The sequence below is a fragment of the Helicoverpa armigera genome, chromosome 22 (assembly GCF_030705265.1).
Source record: "Helicoverpa armigera isolate CAAS_96S chromosome 22, ASM3070526v1, whole genome shotgun sequence".
Classification (NCBI taxonomy): Eukaryota; Metazoa; Arthropoda; class Insecta; order Lepidoptera; family Noctuidae; genus Helicoverpa; species Helicoverpa armigera.
Window position 1 is genome coordinate 9,067,207 of NC_087141.1, and position 20,577 is coordinate 9,087,783.

Consider the following 20,577-nt stretch of genomic DNA (forward strand, 5'->3'; position numbering starts at 1 on the left):
TGGTCCAAAATAATAGAAAAATTACTTAATTTATTATTAGGCAGACCACAAGTGTCTTTATAAGTTTACGCTCTTTTATATTTGACTAATTTAAATTTTTATTTATTTTCAGAGTAAAGTAGAAAATGTGATCCAGAAATCTGAACGGCGGTTGTTCACCATTTTCCATAGGTAAGTAACGACCTATTGAATTCTGATAACAGACATGCATGTTTGCCTACGTAACACATTGCCATCCAACTTGAAAATAATAAAAATATAAAGTATATGTTTGTATTAAGATTTATAAAGTATGTATTTACACTAGGGCATGCAATACCGGTTAACCGGTTTCGTTTTTACCGGTAAATCGCCCATTTTTGCGAGTTTTAAATTACCGGTAAAAATAATATGAAACCGGTAATTTACCGGTTATTACGTTTTTCTGATAAAATATAGCAATTGTTCATTTAACGTCAAATCTTTGTTATGTAGCCTGAATATAATGTAATGTTGCATACATTACGTATTGTAAGAGTGTTACAGATGCTGTTTTTTAGTAAAGTAAACTTGTGTGTCCTTAACTATCTCTAGGTTAGATACAAATCTTCTTTCTCATCTTAATTTATAAAATCTAAACAAATTGTATTCATTCGGTTATTCTGTCTTTCCTCAAAGCTGTCAGCTCATACTAGGTACAAATGTAGCTTATGCTTATTTTACCTACTCTATGACCTTACTGAGCAAGGGCTTTTACTTCACCACCATGCGGACAGCTCTGACGACACGGTGGAGCACACAATCCAGGTTTGCACTGCCTGGGAAGGGTACCACCGTGTTGTCGTCGAGGCAATAGGCAGCGGCGACCTTTCGCGTCCTACCCTGGTTCAAGCCATGGTCCGGAGCTAGAGGGAATGGGAAGCCGTCGCCTCCTTCTGCGAAGCAGTCATGCTCGAGAAGGAGACGGCGGAGCGACTGAGAGTAGCACCTCTCATCCCAGCCGCTGTAGTGGACCAGGAAGACACCACGGGCGCCAAGCCAAGGGTCGGGAGACGACTCCCGGCCACCGTAGGCCTCGGTCTGTGGGCGGTGAGTTCGGGTGGCTCATCGTTCCACCGTCTGCATAGACAACAGACCCGTGTCAGCGGCGCGCGTTGTTCCACGGGCTCCTCAGGGAGATGTCAGCAAACCCAGTAGGGCCTAGCAGGGCCAAGGCCTGCCGGGGCCGCGGGATTGTTCGAAAGAGTTACCGCGACCCTGGTCCATAAAACGCCTGCTAAAACACATGGGTTTTAGACAGAAAGAGTCTGTCATTTGATGATTTACCATAAAAAAAGGCTTTCACTTCAATGAAAAATATATTTTTTTACGGTAATTCTTATCCCGTCTTGTGACGGGGTCGGCTTTCCGTATCTTCCTTCTTCCACTTCGCTCTATCCTCCTGAATAGACATCTTCCTCTTCGAGTTCGCAGATTTTCACGTCATTCATTACGACACTCAACCACCACGGTTTTGGCCTGCCTTCGCGCCTTTGACCGGGTATATTGAGATTGAGTATCACATTCACACTGCCGACGTCCGCAGGTGTTACTCCTTTTTACATGTCCGTACCATCGCATCCGTTTCTCTTGCATTTTTTCGGTGACATCGCGTACGGATGCATGGTAATGACATGTTTTTTGTTACGGCCCACGTCACAAAAAACGTTTACCACCTTATACTTTGCATATTTATTTAGTTTTTGTTTTAAGACTACCCAATCTTATTGTTATAATATCACATAAAAAAAAAATACAAAAATTACCGTTTTACCGGTTTACCGGTAAAAATATTTTTATTACCGAATTTTTACCGGTAATTTCTGTTTTACCGAAATTGCATGCCCTAATTTACACAATAGCTGCTTAGAAAGGCCCCTGTAATAAGTCTGTGTCCAATAACCTTATAAAAATTTGGAATACAGATTTCCGATGATACTTCCAATCTTCATTACATTAAAAACACACATGTTAATATCATGAGTCTTCTTCTTCCTCCTGCCCTGTTCCCAATTTTATTTGGGATCGGCGCGATATGTCATTCTCTTCCATTTTCCCCTGTCACTCGTCACACTCACTCCCTTCCTATTCATGTAATCTTTCAGGCAATATGACAATGAGTATTAATATATTTTTCTTCTACGTTACAGACAAGTATTCTGCTCAATCGACGACTGGTTCGGCATGACGATGGCGGACATCCGCGCCATCGAGGACCGCACCAAGGAGGAGCTCGAGAAGCTGCGCCGCGAGGGCGAGGTCCGCGGCATGCGCGCCGACAACGAGTAGGCACCCGGGCCCCAACACCCGGGCCCCGGGCCCCCGGGCCCCAAGCCCCACCAGCGTTCCTCCCTAACCAAATGCTTGGAAAAGCTACATACTTGAATTAAAAATTCATTTCGGTATTAGACTTATTATATAAATGTTAGGCGTTTGACTAAAGGGGTTCATTCACGGAAAACAATGTTTTGTCCATTCTAGTGTAATGTAGCAGTTCAGTTGAACATTAGCGAATGATTGCGCGGTCTAGTACACAAGCAATAACTCCGCGACCGCTCACTGCCCGAGCGCTGGGATTGCATGCCATGTTGCCATGAACAACTTACCCTAACGAGAACCATACACAATAAACGCCATTCTCAAGCTATTTATTGTTTTATATCGACTACAAACTTTGCATTTCTCTTTTATAAATATTTTTATGAGTTGTGTGAAACTTTTTGCGAGTCAACAACATTATCCGAGACCTGGCCAAATGTGACGATAAGTGTGGTGTTTATTTATTTTCTGGTCTATTGCCAGGGCCCATACTCAGACATCAGACCTCCCCCACTACCTCCTTTCTACAAGTTTGTCATGGCAACACCAAAAACAACTGCTGGCAGTTGTGACAATGCGGAAAAGTTGATTTTATAATTAGTTTCTCTCCTGTAACGTTATGCTTAATAAATCATATATGTATGACATTAGAGAAATGTTCCATTATTGAACGTGCGATCTCAGTTCAAGCGAGGGCATAGTTTACCATTAGAAAAATGATATAATATGGTATAGATAATATTTAATAACTAATAAGTCGACGTAGTCAGTGGTTAACAGGTAGTGTTGTCGTTACCTAATTAATTAATAAAAAAATATATAAATGTAATTCAATTTGACACTACATTGCAAGGAGACGTGTGCGGCCATCTTGTATCTTCCGACAGCCGCGAGCTCAGCTCTTGTATTTATATTATAAAGTAATGAATTCTGCGCAATAGTACCGTACGTTAGTCGAGGCACGTTAATAAATTATTGGTGCAATATTGTTTAACAATGGCAACCCTCTGGTAGTCGGGTAGAGAGGGTGTTGCAAGGTGAATGATAGTTAGGCGGTCTCTGGGATATATTATATAGTGGTAACCTCGATAACTTATTTATTGGCGAAGGGTTCAGGTTGCAACATCCTCGGCTAGTGGTGTTTCAATATATTTTGTATGAATAAGTTTTTTGTTGTTTAACAAATCAGTATTTTTAATAATTGTGTGACATTCCAGTTTGTACCGACGGTGACGTTCTATCGTTTGCTACTTAATCTTTGTTCGCTCTCTTGTGTTCACGCAATGTATGGGATCAGTGGATATGGAATTATTGAATCAGTACAATATTATAAAATTTTATGTGGATATTCATGTTCATAGTGGATTATGTTCCTTTTTAACAAATAATTCGGTGTAGCCATGTATCGCGCCGCTGCGGCCGCAGTCCGCGGTGCCCACTGCACAGTGCGGGCTGCGGCCGCGGCGGCTCAGCTTAATATTGCACTTTCTTTTAATTAAGTTTTTTTACTTATGTTGTAATAAGTTTTACATCAAATACAGCGTGATAATATATTTGCGAGTAGTGTTTTTTTGTAGACATAGTAAAGTCGTTGCCAACCCGCTTTTAGCATCGCCTAGTGCTTCTGTTGAACACCTAGTACTTAACTGTTTGTGACGTAACTTCCATTATGAATAGCTCCGCGTTACGACTCCTCAGATATATAGAAGCTTTGCTTGATGTTATTGAAGCTTATTTGTTGCAGTTACCAAATAAAGTTAAGTACACAAATTATTTTATTTTATTTTTACCTCGAACAGGTCCTCGGATGCATGTATTGTAAATTGTTTAAGCTTGTAAGTCATTTCGTCGCTCCACTTCCTAAGTAGTTAAAGAAAATTTTTATCTATAGTCGCTAAAATTGTCAATTTTTAAATGTTTAGCTAATTAAAACGTTTCAAAGTTCTTGCATTGATAAGTATAATTAATGTAACGAAATAACATTTGTTGTAAAATGTACTATGAATATTTTGAGGCCAACACAAATAAAATAATTTAATCTGTGGTAACTTGTTTCTGTTATGTACATTATATTATACAACACAAGCTTTGAGCTGTGCATTAGCATAAACTACATTAAAATTTATGACACTAGCATTGTAGCATTATATCGATGAATCACAGCACACTTGATTTATTTTACTTACATATCAACACTGGTAGGTAACATTTTACATTTATATTTCTTTGGCTGAGAAAACAACGCTGACATGCATTTAATATGAAAACACGGCAGACGTGGTTCCACTTTTACCATTTATCTTTTACTAGCTTCCGCCAGCGGCTTCGCCCGCGTGGTGTGTTGATAAAAAGTAGCCTATGTGTTAATCCAGGGTATCACCTATCTACATACCAAATTTCAATCAAATCGGTCCAGCCGTTTTTGCGTGATTGAATAATAAACATACATCCATACATTCTCACAAACTTTCACATTTATAATATAAGTAGGAAAGTAGGATTACATAACCATTGAGGACAGCAAATAACATTACATGAGGAGAACTAGCCTATGTATCTAAAGATTTCACAAGTGGATCGAGATTAACCATGCCTGGCCTGAAACAGCAGGAAAAATATTTAGGGAATGGAACTAGGCGCCTTTAATACATCGAAATAAATCAATCTTCCTAGCTTTTCAACTTCGGGCGTTGGCATCCAGTCTAACATGATGCAGCTGAGTACCAGTGTGCCTAATGGAGCAGCTGCCTATCTGACCACTCTTGATTCTCTAGGTATTGACCTACGTAGCTGTTATTTAGCCACAAGAAGTCGGAAATAAATAAAACTTCAAAATAACATTATGATCACTTTGATCGTTTATTGGACATCTGATAAAATATTAACATGGAAACTCATTTCAAAATAAATAAATGCCAATTAAACGCGATTTAAAAGAACTGAATATCACAGGATAAACAATACATTTGATCAATTTTTTTTCAAATCGTGACCAAGTTGTAAAGACAATATTTTTCAAAATTATTTTATATAAGTTCGTCGTAATTTTAAACCCCTATACTAAATAACAGACTAGCGATTAATTTACAAACATTCAACTGACGAAGCGCTCATTTGCAGGCGGAGCCAGGATATTAAGTCCATAAAAAAGTAAGCGTAGTCATTATATCTTTGGAAAGAAATTCCGAATAAAAAATATCCTGGCAACACTCAATAAAATTTGAAAAAAAATTACACATTCACAAACACAATAAATATAGAAATCTCTGTATATCCCATTTGTCTTTTGATTTAGGTATAAATAAAAACCTCGTTCAATATACATCTTTTCAAAATAATATCAAAGTCAATAAAAGCAAAATTCCACAACTATCATTGAAAACAATGGCCTTGCACTAAAGTTTATAATTCTCAAAGTTGAACCAACCAAGTTGAAGTAGGTATAAAAAAAAATCTTGTACATTAAAATGTAATTAAATAGGTAATTCGTTCTTTAATACGTGTAATAAATCAAACTTATTATATGCCATAGAAACTTCTGTTCTTTACCTATCTCGAACTTTGCACATTCACAATTATTACCCTACTTTTATCTTTAACATCATTCAATTTATTTCCTAACTAGCCCATTCCCGTGGCGTATTCAGGTAAATATGGGCTATTTACTCACAAATAACGTAGCTTTCCTTTCTACTGAAAAACAAATTTTCAAAGTTGGTTCAGCAGTTCCAGAGATTACCCCTAAACGTCACAAACACACAAACTTGAACCTCTTTAAAATATTAGTAAGTTATGTGATGGCTGTAAAGTTCAATGAAGCATTTTGCGTTCGATTTTACTTTTTAAGAAGATGCCAAGCTGTTTGCCCTTGCAAGCTCAATTATTATCAAACTAATTTTATCTAGAAGTCTAAGCTTCTGTTGGCGAGTTCATAGCTCGATAGTCAGCAGATTAGGCATTTTAGCAAGGCGTGTGAAGAAATGCCATGAAAAGGCAAATAAAAATATTATTTGCTCTGCGAACAGGGCAGGAATATTTAGTCAATATACAAAAAATATTAACCTTTTGCTGCCGTAAAACGTATATTATAAATGTACGAAATATTTTTTCTCTTCAATGTTAAAAAATAATTAAGTAATTGGTACTTTAGTGAGGAACTTTATAAAGGAAAAAAGGAATGACACAAGTGAAAGGTGCATGCAAAGGCATGCTTCTAAGCCCACTAAAATGAAGGTGAATCTTTACTTTAAAATCTTTTTAAATAAGTTTTATCTCTTTACAACCATTTATATTGATCTAACAGACAGCATCCTTACCGTTTTGTAGTAAGCCAATGCTACCACTATATTTTAAACCCACTATCAAATAAGGAGTAGCATTAATTACCAACAAAATATTAAAGTGGCTGGACTATTTACAACAGACATTAAAAACAAGTCATAAAGGTCATGGCACACATGAACAACACGGCACGGGAGTGGCGCAACTCCAATTCAGTGATTAACTTGTCATTTGAATTTCACCCTTAATTCGTATCTCATATGAAACATTTTAGAACGTCAGTTTAAAAAGCCAACATTTGGGAGACAGCAGGCTAGCAACTACCTAACATCAGCTGCGCCATACCATGCCATACTGTTCATGTGTGCTCTGACCTTAACTCATAAACCTAGACTTTTTGGAACATTATCAAAAATGTTATAAAATCTAGCTTTGTCTACGCCAAATGCATACAAAAATGTTCACTTTTGTCTATTAACAGCTTAAAACTTTATGTAAAGTCTTTGTACTCAATCGTCTACCTCCAGCTCAAGTTCTATGTCTGCTAAGCTGATTCGTCTGAGGGTGTTGATGATCATGTACCGTGAGAAGAACACGTAGAGGTAGCGGAACCACACCATTTGGGAACGATGGCGCTTCATCGCGCGGACTATGCGCCGGCTTTCCGTCCAGCGGAGGAAGTATCTGAAATTGAGTATGTAGGTTTGTATTTAAGTCTAGTCTGGGGGTAGTAGGTACAAAAAGGAGTATATAGGAGTAGTACATAACGGAGTATCTAGGAGTAGTACATAACGGAGTATCTAGGAGTAGTACATAACGGAGTACATAGGAGTAGTACATAATGGAGTACATAGGAGTAGTACATGGAGGTAGTTAATTTATTTATTTTATTTAATAATAGAGTAATGAAGTACATAGGGGTAGTTCATAATTATGTTGGAAGAAGAACATAAGGGAGTTTCTTATATAGTTTCTCCTCCTTATGCTCTACCTCTATGTATGACCTTTATGTACTAATCCCTTATGAAAATTTCTTAAAGATCCTCGTCTGTTATTTGTCAATATCAGATCAATTAGGAAAGAAAAGATGAACAACAAATTATTTTTAATTATATTCTAGAATGCAATCATTGAAGGAAGAAGGTAAATTTTTACTCACCTTTTAGAAGAAAGTAAAAAACTAAGTGGCAGATCCAGGAAGCCTATGTACTTCCTGAATATATTTACTGAATCTAATGTGTATACTGTACATCCTGAAAACAATAGAGAATTTTGTTAGCCAATAATTTCCTTTTATATTTAAACAAATGTAAGAGTCTGCTTCAAAGATATCCACAAAATAGGAACCTGTCTTATATTTTTTGATATTCCAAATAAGTCAATTTTTTTAACTTCAAATAGGCCTATGAGAGCTCTTTCATAATGTCAAGCTAGTTGCATGGTTCCAAAGATTGGGTCTCATGGAGAAGAACTGACAAGAAACTTCATACACTCTTTTTAAAAAAAACATGGTTTGCTTACAGTAGCTGCAAGAGTTGTTGTCAGTAGCTTATTATATAGGTATTTTCTCTTATTTAAAAATTTTATAAAGATATACTCACTCTGTGGTATTAATTTCTCAACAAACATATAAGCAACTGCATAAAACACAGCGGAGTGATTAGCGTGGCCCGACACTCCGCCTCTATCAAACGTGACCAGGGTATCCACATCTATCACTTCTACATGATGATGTATCAGCTTAGCGATCACCGGTACAGGCCACTGGACCCTCGGGTTGTCCTTCAGCCGGTCATCCATTATTATACAAATATTCTGGTTTGGTACACCGAGTTCTAGACACGCCTCCCATAGTTCCTTCCGTCTTATTTTTCCTTTGCCTCCAAAGTTACCTGGAAATTGGTAAATTCATGTGTAAGAATTGAATTACGTTGTAATACTAGAGATATTGAATATAATCTAAAACTACCTGATTAACATTTGACCTTTACTAATTACGTGAATATGACAGTATAGTAATAGTTTAGGGTTCAAATAATGTCACGTACCATTTGATAAGCACAGTATATGTACGTCAGCACCTTGCTCGCACAATCTGAAGATCGTGGGCCCGAAGAACATGCACTCGTCATCCGGGTGAGCTACGACCACCAACACTCGTCTCGCACCCAGAGCACCGCGGGTCCGAGTCGGCAGCCGCCTCGCATACCGCCGATACACCAGACAGCACAAACACAAGTACCCGAACACCCATAAGCTTATATACAAAGCAAAATTCCTAAAATACAACAAAAGCTCCGCCAGCAGTGTCGGATACAAACTGTAGTAGTAATTTATGTCGTATGGCGGGTCAGCAAGTTGTACCATTTCTGACTAGAACTAAGAGAACTTTTGGTCGTCACAATAAATATAAGTGTTTGTCATGTGTTACAATTAGAAATACGCATTAAATCTTATTTACAATGGGAATTTTGAAAAATCTAAATTGTACTCTCCGAGACCGTCATTTTGACGTACTGAATTAGGTGTTTCCACTTTCGTGATTATCTGCCTCGGGTGATTGCCAGTATTCTTAATTCTTTGAAAACGTGTTCAGTTTTTAGACGAATATAATATTGTCAATGTCACTGTCATACGGTCATTGTTGTTGGTTTTATTTTCCTTCTGACGTCTTGCAGTAATTATTTTACGATTTTACGTGATTTTCCTCGAGATTTTCAGCTTCTGAATTGTGATAGCTCGTGATATTCAAGATGATACAGCCGGACTACCCGTCAGCCTTGGGCTTGCTGGCTCATTTGAACTCAGACGAGCTTAAAGAAATGTTAAATGATGACGCTAAATTCGATAGTGTACTGAAGGATGTAAAACAGGTAAAAACAATGAAAATGCCTTTAAAATGTGATTCTGGTCTAATTATAAAGTTATGTAGCTACAATAGAATTTATTTGAGTAGTCTGTGTGTATTTATGTTAATGGATCCAATGTATCCTTAATAGTTTCGCAATAACAAGCACAGGATGTACATACAAAGAATGAGTCATAGTTAGAATTGAATAAACATGCAATCATAACCGCCTCTTGTTATTAATGATAAGAGCTTCTTCGTGTACTTATGTATATTAACTGACTATTAAATTGAGCTTATTACATGATAGCAAACTGTGTAAAACATACATAACTTGAAAAAACCTCTGTAGTGATTTCTGTCAAACAATATACTAATTTTGCAAAATTAACTTCACAATAATGTTTTGTTTAATTGGAATTTGCATTCCTTTACATAGGTTTGTAATTGTTCATAGATTTTTATATTTATTTCTTTACATAACTTGCATATTTCTCATTCTAAAACCACATAAAATTGTTGTAGGTCAAAGATTGGGAGACAGAGCGGGAGATGACGATAGCCAGCAACAGATCTCTGGCTGAGTTCAACCTGGGCAAGGAGCCGGAGCTCGAGGAGGCTAAAGCACAGGTGCAGGAGAAGTCGGAGATGGGAGAACAGCTGTGCTCTCGTATTCAAGAACTGCTGGAGGAATATAGTGAGTATTAATGCCACAATCAATGTCCTCAATCTATCAATCAAATAATGGAAAAAGTGTAGCATTTATGTTAAAGCGGAATAGGAGGGAGTAAATCACAAACTTGATCTCTCCCAACCATGTCAGGGACATGTCTAACATGGAATGACTACAGTGAGATTTACATGGAGCGACTGCCTATCTGTCCTCATAAATATGTATAAATACATTAAAAATAAATAGCTGACTTCACATAACCAACTTAAAAAATGAAACTCTTAAAACTGACAATTTGTTGGCTTCAATTTAATATCTAATTGCTTGATTTTTCTTTCCATCAGAAACAAAATCAGCGGGCATATCACCAGACACAACTCAAGCTCTACTTCAAACAGCTGCCGCAGAATCTGAGGAACAATCAGAGAATCTAGCACAAGACTTCCTCTCAGGGAAGATAACGGTCGAGAAGTTCCTCGAAGACTTCGAACCGGCTCGCAAGAACATGCATTTAAGGAAGTTCAAAGCTGAGAAAATGGCTGAACTACTCAGGTCTGGAAATCAGACCTCATTCGGTAACGGATATGCTAAGCCGTACCTGCCATACCCAAGCTATGGGCAGCCTCAAGGAGTTCCCAATGTGCCATACCCCATGGGACCACTGAACATGCCAATGCCAGGCATGTACGGTAACCACTTCTGAACTCAACCGTGTTCATAGATCTTGTTTTCATAGATTTTCAATTTTTAGATTGAAACTATAAATATAAATCAAATATTGTTTTATAGTGACTTGTTGTGCCAGTATTGGCCTCATTTTAAAATATCTATTTTAAAAATATAATTCTATCATGTCATGATTGATTGATTGATTGACTGACTGATTGATAACCTAAAATGTGTCAAAAGGAACAGAAACAAAAGGCCTGTGTTATGTGTGTTATTCAAGCACTTGTTACATAATTGAAAATCAATTAAGACCTTTGATTGACTTGGACTTCTAAAAAAACCTCTATAAGACAGTTGTCATTTGATTGCCTTACTTATTATTTAACGTTATGTATGATTTTTTTTATTTTGTATTATCTAAAAATGTATTGCACTTTTAATCTAGAAAAAAACTTTAGGAATTGTTTAGTGACCATTACATTCAGCAATCACAAATTTATAATAGCGTAAATGAAATACTCTTATAATAGAAAATATATGTGCATAAAATAGATGGATATATCGCACCATTAGATAATAGAGCCATACAATGCAAAATCTGAAATGCTGTTATCAATCTAAAGATTTATATATTTTTTGATTGATAATAACATTTCCTCCTATATGTGCTAAGACTAACCGAAAAATAACATAGAACTTATCAAAATATAATCTGTAATTTGTGTACAACATACATAAATTAAAAACTACTTGAATATTTGGAAACGACCATCAATCGACAGATTGATAAACATGTATGTTATTGGTGTTTTTAGTTTTACAACTTGTGAAGTGTCAATTCTAATTATTCACATTTTAATGACGTATTTGCGACGAATTCTTATGTCTTTCCTATCAATCACTTGATTGATTGATTGAAGAATCGGATAATCACGGTATGGAACCGGCATTAAGTGAGAATTCGGCGTTATTATAGGGAATAGTTAATTCATTGATTATTTTAAAAGATAAACTGTCCGCTTGATGCTGGTGCTTAGTAGAAGAAATGTGATTTAAAATGATATGAATTATTCGTCTATTAGTAATAGTTATTGAAATAAATACATTTTGCTCGGTGTATAGTTTGTATTTCTTTTAACCAGCCTTCCTTTACCAATCCATATATTTTTGTCAGCATCCGGCTATGGGAAGCAGCTATCTCGGGACGTGGGTGAAACCGCGGGCGAAAGGCTAGTATCTAATACAAAGAAACTTTATGATTGATGATTTGAAAAGAGGTCCATTTCTAGTAAAAGTCCTTTGCATTTTCATTTCAATTTTTAACATTGTTTAACGTTTGGGACTCCCAGATCACAGTGAGTGAGAAGGAGTCAAGCAGAAGGCAAGAATTATTTTGTTAGCTTTCGGATCCTATACTTGTTCTAAAGGCTGCATCATACAGCCGGAATTATTCGAATCCGGAAAATAAAACTATGTTAATATACTGTTTCACATGAATTGTATTAATCATTCAGAATGATCAAATCTTTCTTCTATTCAGTGTGCATCTGCATTGATTGATCTATCCAGCATCTTTGACTTCAACACAGCGTAACTGAGAAAATTCAGACAGAATCATGTTGGGGCGTCGCTCGGCGTTGACTCATAGAATGAAAATGTATAGAAACCAGAGCGTTCGGATTTATTTTCATATTTTGAATTCCAGACGTCATAATTCTGCGCCTTCTTTACTTTTCTAAAATGCTTCTAAAATTAATAAATTTTAATGGAGAGAGCTATTCCGTCTGTATGAGGCCGCCTTTTTTTCAGATCATAGAGTATAGTAAATAGATTGGGAATAGAGAACCCACTTCGATTTTTTTCTGCAACCTTCAAACGATTTTTGAAGCGCCATCTGGTATCGTCTGCCGAAACAAATTGTTTATGTGTGCGTACATCCCATTTCACACACATGTATACATCAGTATTGTCTACAGGTTATTCGTCATCTCGACAGACTAAACTCACCATTAAAGTGTCGAGTTGGTGAAACTCGAAATTTGTACATTTATCATGTCGTCAACTCGCCACTCAAGATTTTCATTCGTGTCCAGTTAGTGAAACTTAGATTTTATCACTTTTATGTTTTCGCCAACTGGATACATTGTGTCACAAACATCATCGGCCACTGAACGTCCATTTTGCAAACGTTTGAAACGCGAAAAGTTGATTCCCAAACTTGGCGAAAACATAAAAGTGATAAAATCTAAGTTTCACTAACTGGACACGAATTAAAATCTTGACGTGGCGAGTTGACGACATGATAAATGTACAAATTTTGAGTTTCACCAACTCGACACATTCGTGGTGAGTTTAGTGTGTCGAGATGACGAATAACCGTCTATAGATATTCTAGGGAATTTGTTCATACGTACGTACTTACAAAATATAGCCACAGAATGTAGAAAATAGTTATTTATTGAAATATGGAAATACAACACAGATTACTACAACTCAACAGAACAACGTTATGTAGGAACATTTAGAAAGTACTTAGTAGGCGACCTGGAATTAAATAAAAATCATATTTACTTATGTTTATGTTTATTGTAATAAATTTGTGCTGAAAGTTTAGTTTCATCATCCTCATCACGATATTGGATTTTACCTGATAAAATTCGATTAATTGAGCGGCACCAACTATATACCAAAATATTTATTGTAATGTTTTCAAAAACATTTCTTAATTCTATCTTGTGGATATCGCAGGTGAAAGGATAATCCACAAATATGTCTAAAACATTTTTATCTTTTCTTTTAATTTAGTTTTGGCACATTCTTTTTCAAAATTTCTACTACAATATTTTGTATGTCTTTAAAACTTTTTCCGCCACTATATTGGGATACAACAGACAATGTTTTCCTTTTGTATATTCTTTTGCCCTTATATAACTATTTGATTTTAATTGACTGTCGCCAGTTAGTTCAGTTTTGCAGTGCCTGCATGATTTAGCAACTTTTTTAAAACATTTAGCCAGCACCCACCCACATACATAATTGGCCTGACCAGCATCAGCAGGCTCAGAATTTAAATTTATAAAAGGCACCTCAATTTCGTCATTTTCTTCTTGCTGAAATGGTAGAACCTCATTACTGGGAACATTAGAAGTGTTTTCTAAAAGTTTGTCTTCCAAAAAGAAACTCAATGTCTGAAGACAATCATTGTCATCATTTTCACAGTTAGCGTTAAGTGAATGGGGTGAGTTATAATTATTTAAAAGAAGTGATTTATAGGCACCTTCAAAGCTAATTGTGTTGGGTGCCGTATTCCTCACCCCAAAACTTCTAATGTTCCCAAAAAAATTTTCCAGTGGGTCCTGGTTAAAGTTTCTGGTCATCATTGTATCAAATAAATATTTTTGGGATAATATTTTCCACAACTGTTGCATGCCCTCAATAGTACGTATAAAATTTTTATTGAAGGTACCGAACTCGTTTCAATTAATCTTATTTTATTTTCCTTTTCTTTTTTAACTTTAATAAATTTTATTGATTTTAATACCTTTTTGGCATTTTCCCATAATTCATGATGAGGAGAATTGTTTCTAACACCACATTTATACATTTTTCCATGTATCATATTAAATGAGCTTGAATTTAAGGAATCAAATAAATTGTCCATCATTTTGGTAAATGTAATTACTTGGCGGCACTCATTAGATAAATCGCCCTAGCAGATAAATGTTCTGCAGCTGTAGCAACACTGCGGCTAAAAATTTGGGTTGCGTGTTTGACCTTCATTTTTTATTTTCTCCACATAAATATGTTCATCAGTTAGTTTCTGACATATTTTTAATTCACCATGTAATTTGTCCGCTTCATAAATTTTCTGGTAATATTCCCATTTTATCGTCTTTTCAACCTTTTCTTCGAAGTCGAAATATTTTAAGTCCTTCGTAAGTAAATTGTTTCTTACCCTTTCAATAAATGAGGGACATCAAATAATGGGATAATTTTAGATTTCCCTACTTCCATTACATCATGTCTCCATTCCTTATTTTCTTTTATGAATTTTATTCTACTATCTTCAATAATTTCATTCACTACACTGACATTTACTGTGCTTTGGTCGCACACTGTGCACAAAATATTAAGCCCTGTACCCTGAACATATTTAATGACTTTTATAGTCAAGGCTTTTAATTCTGCTTTGTTAACAGAATTTGTAAAAAAGTATGCAACAGGCTGTTTAAATTTTTCTTTAATCCTTTGACCATGTAAACTAAAACATGGTCAGCAATTTTACTACGCCAAGCGAATCCCTTTAATTTATCCTTAGATCCGTCGTAATGGATCTGCGGCGATATTGACATCTCGTCAAAATAAGACAGCAGAGGCGATCTTCTGGACTTAATTCCTTCACAGTCTTTCTCATTTTTATGAATAAAAACTTATTTAGCCCCGACTCTATTTCAATTTTCGCAAGAAGCCTTTTTAATGATTTTATAGAGGGCAATGTAAAGTATTTATATAAAAGAGTATAACTCTTGGGACTCTTTTGTACATGGAGAGAGACAAAACTTTTTCCTTTAAAGTAAACCTCCGCCCACGAGCTCTCTTGTGAGTTTGGGTGTACTGCATGTTTGTGAATATTTTGCTGCAGTTGTCATATTTCTCGTTATTTTTTAAACAATTTGTATTGCTAATTTTATCAACGCTGGCTAATCTTTCTTTCAAACTACTACTCCGTTTACGTAACCGAATAATTTCGGTTTTTAAATTCTTCATTTGGAATCTTGAAATCTTTAATTCATTCTCCAGCGATGAAGTTGATTTCAGTTTTTCTGCAAAAAAAACTTTTACTTTACTACTTTCCACACCCAGATAAAAGTAGCCTATGTATAAACATTTTTTGGATATCTTATGGTATAAACTACATTGGCACTTACTTTTGTCTCCTTTAAGTTTCCGTCTTTGTTGTATACCATGTTTACTGCAATAATTATGTTCTGCTGCTATAACACACGCATTGGGAGGTGCAGCTGAAAATAAAATAATAATAATTCACCATTGTCATTGTAAACATCAAAATTACTAGTGTGAGTTACATGAGGATTATTAACCTAAATTGTCATTACAATAAATCAAGTTGAAGTGTGTTTGTAATGACTACACAACAGTTACATATTACTTAATGCAGTAATTAATTATGGTAGCTAGTTAAACATAATTTGAGAATGTAGGTAGCCAAGCGTTTACATACCAGTGATTATTTGCTTTGATGTAGAAGGCAGATCCCATATATTATGTTCAGGCATAGGAAGTTCAGTTGGTATATGTGGAGTTGCAGGAGGCATATGAGCATCTTGTGATGGAGCACCTGGAAATAGTAAAACAAGTCTAAGATCCCACTAAACAACAACCTTCACCGAGTTGGTTAAGGGGTGAATGAACAGTATTTTATATCCAATTAAATATTACTATACTGCAAACAGGTGGCCTTAAAGGTATCTATGAAAAAATGAAATTTAAAAGCGTCGCCCCCACCCAGAATACAAAGGGGCGGGATTCTCCATCGCGATTAGCTCCGGTACCCGCCTGGGGTATTATTACTCTATTTCGTAGTCGCATTAAATTATATTAGGAGCAATGTTTTAAAACTTAAGAAAAGAAAAGTTAAGAGGTGAAAGAGAGAAGGTGACTGCAGAGTACATATTTTAAAGTAATAAGATATATATTTTATCAGACACTGAAGAGAAGGTAAAGGGAAAGGGAAGGTTAGTTGGGAAGTTGGGACCGTTAGTTGGAAAGGGTTAGCCGAGGTGTTATGACTATATTTTCTGATGGTACCTCATGTTTACCAATTGGCACAGGGTCGTCTAGTTCTTACTGACTTCTTTAAGCGTTCATGCCTTCCCCATCACGTCAAGGTGGCCCCATGGGGATTATTATTATAAAAAATGCAGTATTTAATTATGGCAGCTAGTTAAACATAATTTGAGAATGTAGGTAGCCAAGCATTTACGTACCAGTGACTATTTGCTTTGATGTAGAAGGCAGATTCCATATATTATGTTCAGGCATAGGAAGTTCAGTTGGTATATGTGGAGTTGCAGGAGGCATATGAGCATCTTGTGATGGAGCACCTGGAAATAGTAAAACAAGTCTAAGATCCCACTAAACAACAACCTTCACCGAGTTGGTTAAGGGGTGAATGAACTGCATTTTATATCCAATTAAATATTAATATACTGCAAACAGGTGGCCTAAAAGATTTCAGTTCAGTTTAATTGTGAATAATTAAGAATTTTGTTTTCTTAATGGCAATTTTAACTCAGTAGGTGGCATTGCGATCTAGTTCAAGAATAAAGATCTAAATCTTACCCTGAAGATGGAGAGTAGGAACAGCTATGTTATTTAAACGGTTGTTGCGATTCTTAAACTTGTCTGCAAAATGTATGTCACAGATGACTCGCTTTCTGTAAAATTTGATATCATCTGCAGTCTCCAGTTTTCCACCAACTATATTAACCCAGGCTTTGAATAACTCAGGATTCTTTTCTGGGTGTGGAAATTGATGTTGTGTCACACCTGAAAAATAAATTACAAAAATATGAAGTTTGTATGCTGATATTGTATAGTGTATGTATGAATGAATACCTATTACCTATGTATGTGTGCGCGTGTCTATCTATGTATGTCTATCTTATTAAATCATGTATCATTTCATATGGGATTCAGTAATAAATGGTTACTCGTAAGGAACTGTGTTTCTCTAAACGCCCAACCTTATAATTGACTGAGTTGGTATCTCCCGTGATGACAAGTTTATCCGGATGACTAGGAGCTTTCAGGAGCACGATTCTGGGGCCCGATTCTGTTAAGTTAATAATGTCAAAATTGAATAGAAATTGCATCGCAACAGCTTTTTTAACCATATCGGGCATTCTGTTACTAATATAAGACCAATCGTATTCCAACGACATTCGATTGGTTTGCGATTGGTCTGCCATTTTGGTCTATATTACCATAATATTCTTAGTCTATATTGCCATATTGCAATCGTAAATCATTTGCAGACAAAATGATTCATTATTGAATGACAGAAAGGATAAAAACGTTTATTTCAAAGAAAAATTGCGCAGAATCCTGCCCTGCTAATTTTACTTTAGCGACATGCGATTCACATCCGACTGAGATCCAATCACGACTCAATTACGATTGAAGCGTATGTGGCATTCCACTATTTTTCTTTTAAATAAACGTGTTTATCCTTTTCTGTGATTCAATAATGAATCATATTGTCTGCAAACGATTTACGATTGCAATATGGCAATATCATCATCCTCGAGCCTTTTCCCAACTATGTTGGGGTCGGCTTCCAGTCTAACCGATTCGAATTATTCCCAACTAGCGACCCGCCCGGCTTCGCACGGGTAACAGTATTTCTCCATTATTTAATAGATGTTATTATACATAAAACCTTCTCATGAGTTACTCTATCTATTAAAAAACCGCATCAAAATCCGTTGCGTAGTTTTAAAGATTTGAGCGTTCATAGGGACATACAACATGACACATGACAGAAAAAGCGACTTTGTTTTATACTATGTAGTAATAGTCCCTCTAGCGCTGTCCTCCGGATTGTCTTCCAGTTACAATTGTGCCGACTGTTCCTTTGAAAACTGACTAGAGGGACAAATGGGAAGTCTATTTCTCAGTTGTCACCGGGGTGACATTTGCTACGGTTCCTTCTTCCTTCCAAAGAAAAAAAATGTAATTACCATAGATTTCAGGTTTTTATTTATTATGCTACATAGAATCTTCCAAAGAAAAAAAATGTAATTATCATAGATTTCAGGTTTTATTTCTTATAACAAACAACATTGTGTTTCCTTTAATAGGTACATCACATATTATTAATTTCTATTAACACCAATCGTTTTCTTAATTTTATTTAATTTAACAAGATTACAAACTGTGTTACAAATAAGCATGCGACTAATAAGCACTTTTAACTTAACCATTAGTGATTATCTGTGATTAGTATTAATTAAAGTTATCTGTGATTGTGCCTATTATAGGAAACATAATGTTGTTTTGTTTTTATAGTAGTATTAACTACTATAAAAAATCGATTTTGTAAGCCTGTTGACATTGTGTTAGTTAAAATAATAATATATATATTTTTTATGTGATTCTATGTAACATAATAAATAAAAACCTGAAATCTATGGTAATTACATTTTTTCTTAGGAAGGAAGAAGGAACCGCAAATGTCACCCCGGTGACAACTGAGAAATAGACTTCCCATTTGTCCCTCTAGTCAGTTTTCAAAGGGAACAGTCGGCACAAATTGTCACCCCGGTGATAACTGGAAGACAATTCCGCTGTCACCCCGAGGACAGCTAGAGGGGACTATTGGGAATAATTCCCGGATTCAGCTGAGTACCAGTGCTGTACAAGGAGCGACTGCCTATCTGACCTCCTCAACCCAGCTACCCGGCAACCCGATACCCCTTGGTTAGACTGGTGTCAGACTTACTGGCTTCTGACTACCCGTAACGACTGCCAAGGATGTTAAATGATAGCCGGGACCTACAGTTTAACGTGCCATCCGAAACACAGTCATTGGTTTCTAAGATATACTTAGAAAGTACATACAAACTTAGAAAAGTTGCATGGGTACTTGCCTGACCTGGAATCGAACCCACGCCCTCATACTTGTGAGGTTGGCTCTTTACCCACTAGGCCACCACGACTTTGAGGCAATATGGCAATATAGACTAAGAATAATATGGTAATATGTACCTATAAACCAAAACGGCAGACCAATAGCAACCAATCGAATGTCGTTGGAATACGATTGGTCTTATAAATATTAGTAGCAGAATGCCCGAAATGGTTAAAACTGATATTGCGATTTAATTTCTATTCAATTTTGATATTAATAACTTAATGATACTATTAACAGAATCGGGCCCTAGGTACTATGAACTTGATAAAGAAAGCACTTACCCGGGTTGTGTGAACATCCCAATTCGCACCGCCTCGGCATGATTATATGCACTCAAACAAGCGTCTCTAATCGCTAATAACACAATAACAGTGTCTATTTCACAAATATCACAAAAAAGGCGTCTTTATCGCAAATAATACTAAACACTAATGGCGTCTTTTCGCAAGTTATGTGAAACAATGAAACAGAGGAGCACAGCTCAACTCACTCACTAATTCACCGAAAACACAGCGGATGAGTAAAACTCAAATCAACGCAAGTCAACAGCAGAAAACACTTAAATGGACGAAAACTTAACACACAAATTGTATGTACTGTACTCGCCATTAAAATTCAAATTCTAACTTCAGCATTGGCAGTTGGCACGGTTTATTGCCAACCAAAAAAATAATTATAGAAAAATAATTTATGTATATAAAATAGTGTACAGATTTAATAAAAATAATTGATAGATTTCCTACGTAATACTAATATATAAAATAATTTTTAGATTTCAATAATTTTAGTGATATTTTATGGAAGTTAATTTTTGATTAAAGAGCCATCTATTATCACTTGAAGATATTAAATACTTTAGGAAGAGGATTGCAGATGGCGCTTTTCTAAATTTTTTACCGAAATCTAGTCAAGTACGGCAGTGACCAGCCCCTGTTTCAGATTGACGATTTTGACACAACTTACGTTTGGATATGAGTTTCATAATATCATTTAAATCTGTAATGTTTTCCACTACTTGCAAGTTTTAATTTTATTTATGTTTCAAATTCAAGA

General features: G+C 35.9%; 4 protein-coding genes across 4 annotated transcripts in view; 2 read left to right on the top strand and 2 right to left on the bottom strand.

The window, feature by feature from the left end:
* The window catches only part of Vib (vibrator), a 29,240-nt gene extending 24,859 nt beyond the window's left edge, over positions 1 to 4,381 (top strand). The window contains exons 7-8 of the mRNA XM_064040291.1: positions 113 to 171; positions 2,169 to 4,381. Of these exons, the coding sequence (XP_063896361.1) occupies positions 113 to 171; positions 2,169 to 2,307 (198 nt within the window). The 3' untranslated portion in view covers positions 2,308 to 4,381. The remainder of the gene's footprint in view (positions 1 to 112; positions 172 to 2,168) is intronic.
* Positions 4,382 to 5,172: 791 nt separating this feature from the next.
* Positions 5,173 to 9,160, bottom strand: LOC110373638 (N-acetylglucosaminyl-phosphatidylinositol de-N-acetylase). Its single transcript, XM_021330966.3, has 4 exons — positions 8,667 to 9,160; positions 8,220 to 8,510; positions 7,778 to 7,871; positions 5,173 to 7,302 (listed from the first exon to the last, which is right to left on the bottom strand). Exons 1-4 carry the CDS (start codon positions 8,983 to 8,985, stop codon positions 7,128 to 7,130), a joined length of 879 nt encoding a protein of 292 aa, XP_021186641.3. The 5' UTR covers positions 8,986 to 9,160; the 3' UTR covers positions 5,173 to 7,127.
* A 75-nt stretch (positions 9,161 to 9,235) lies between these two features.
* On the top strand, positions 9,236 to 11,925 carry LOC110373639 (vacuolar protein sorting-associated protein 37C). Its single transcript, XM_021330967.3, has 3 exons — positions 9,236 to 9,491; positions 9,992 to 10,163; positions 10,484 to 11,925. The coding sequence occupies exons 1-3, from the start codon at positions 9,372 to 9,374 to the stop codon at positions 10,840 to 10,842; spliced, it is 651 nt and encodes a 216-aa protein (XP_021186642.2). The 5' UTR covers positions 9,236 to 9,371; the 3' UTR covers positions 10,843 to 11,925.
* Positions 11,926 to 13,247: 1,322 nt separating this feature from the next.
* Positions 13,248 to 20,452, bottom strand: LOC135118428 (uncharacterized). Its single transcript, XM_064040467.1, has 6 exons — positions 19,806 to 20,452; positions 17,172 to 17,378; positions 16,817 to 16,933; positions 16,051 to 16,167; positions 15,740 to 15,829; positions 13,248 to 13,512 (listed from the first exon to the last, which is right to left on the bottom strand). Exons 1-6 carry the CDS (start codon positions 19,843 to 19,845, stop codon positions 13,376 to 13,378), a joined length of 708 nt encoding a protein of 235 aa, XP_063896537.1. The 5' UTR covers positions 19,846 to 20,452; the 3' UTR covers positions 13,248 to 13,375.
* Between the last annotated feature and the right edge of the window lie 125 nt (positions 20,453 to 20,577).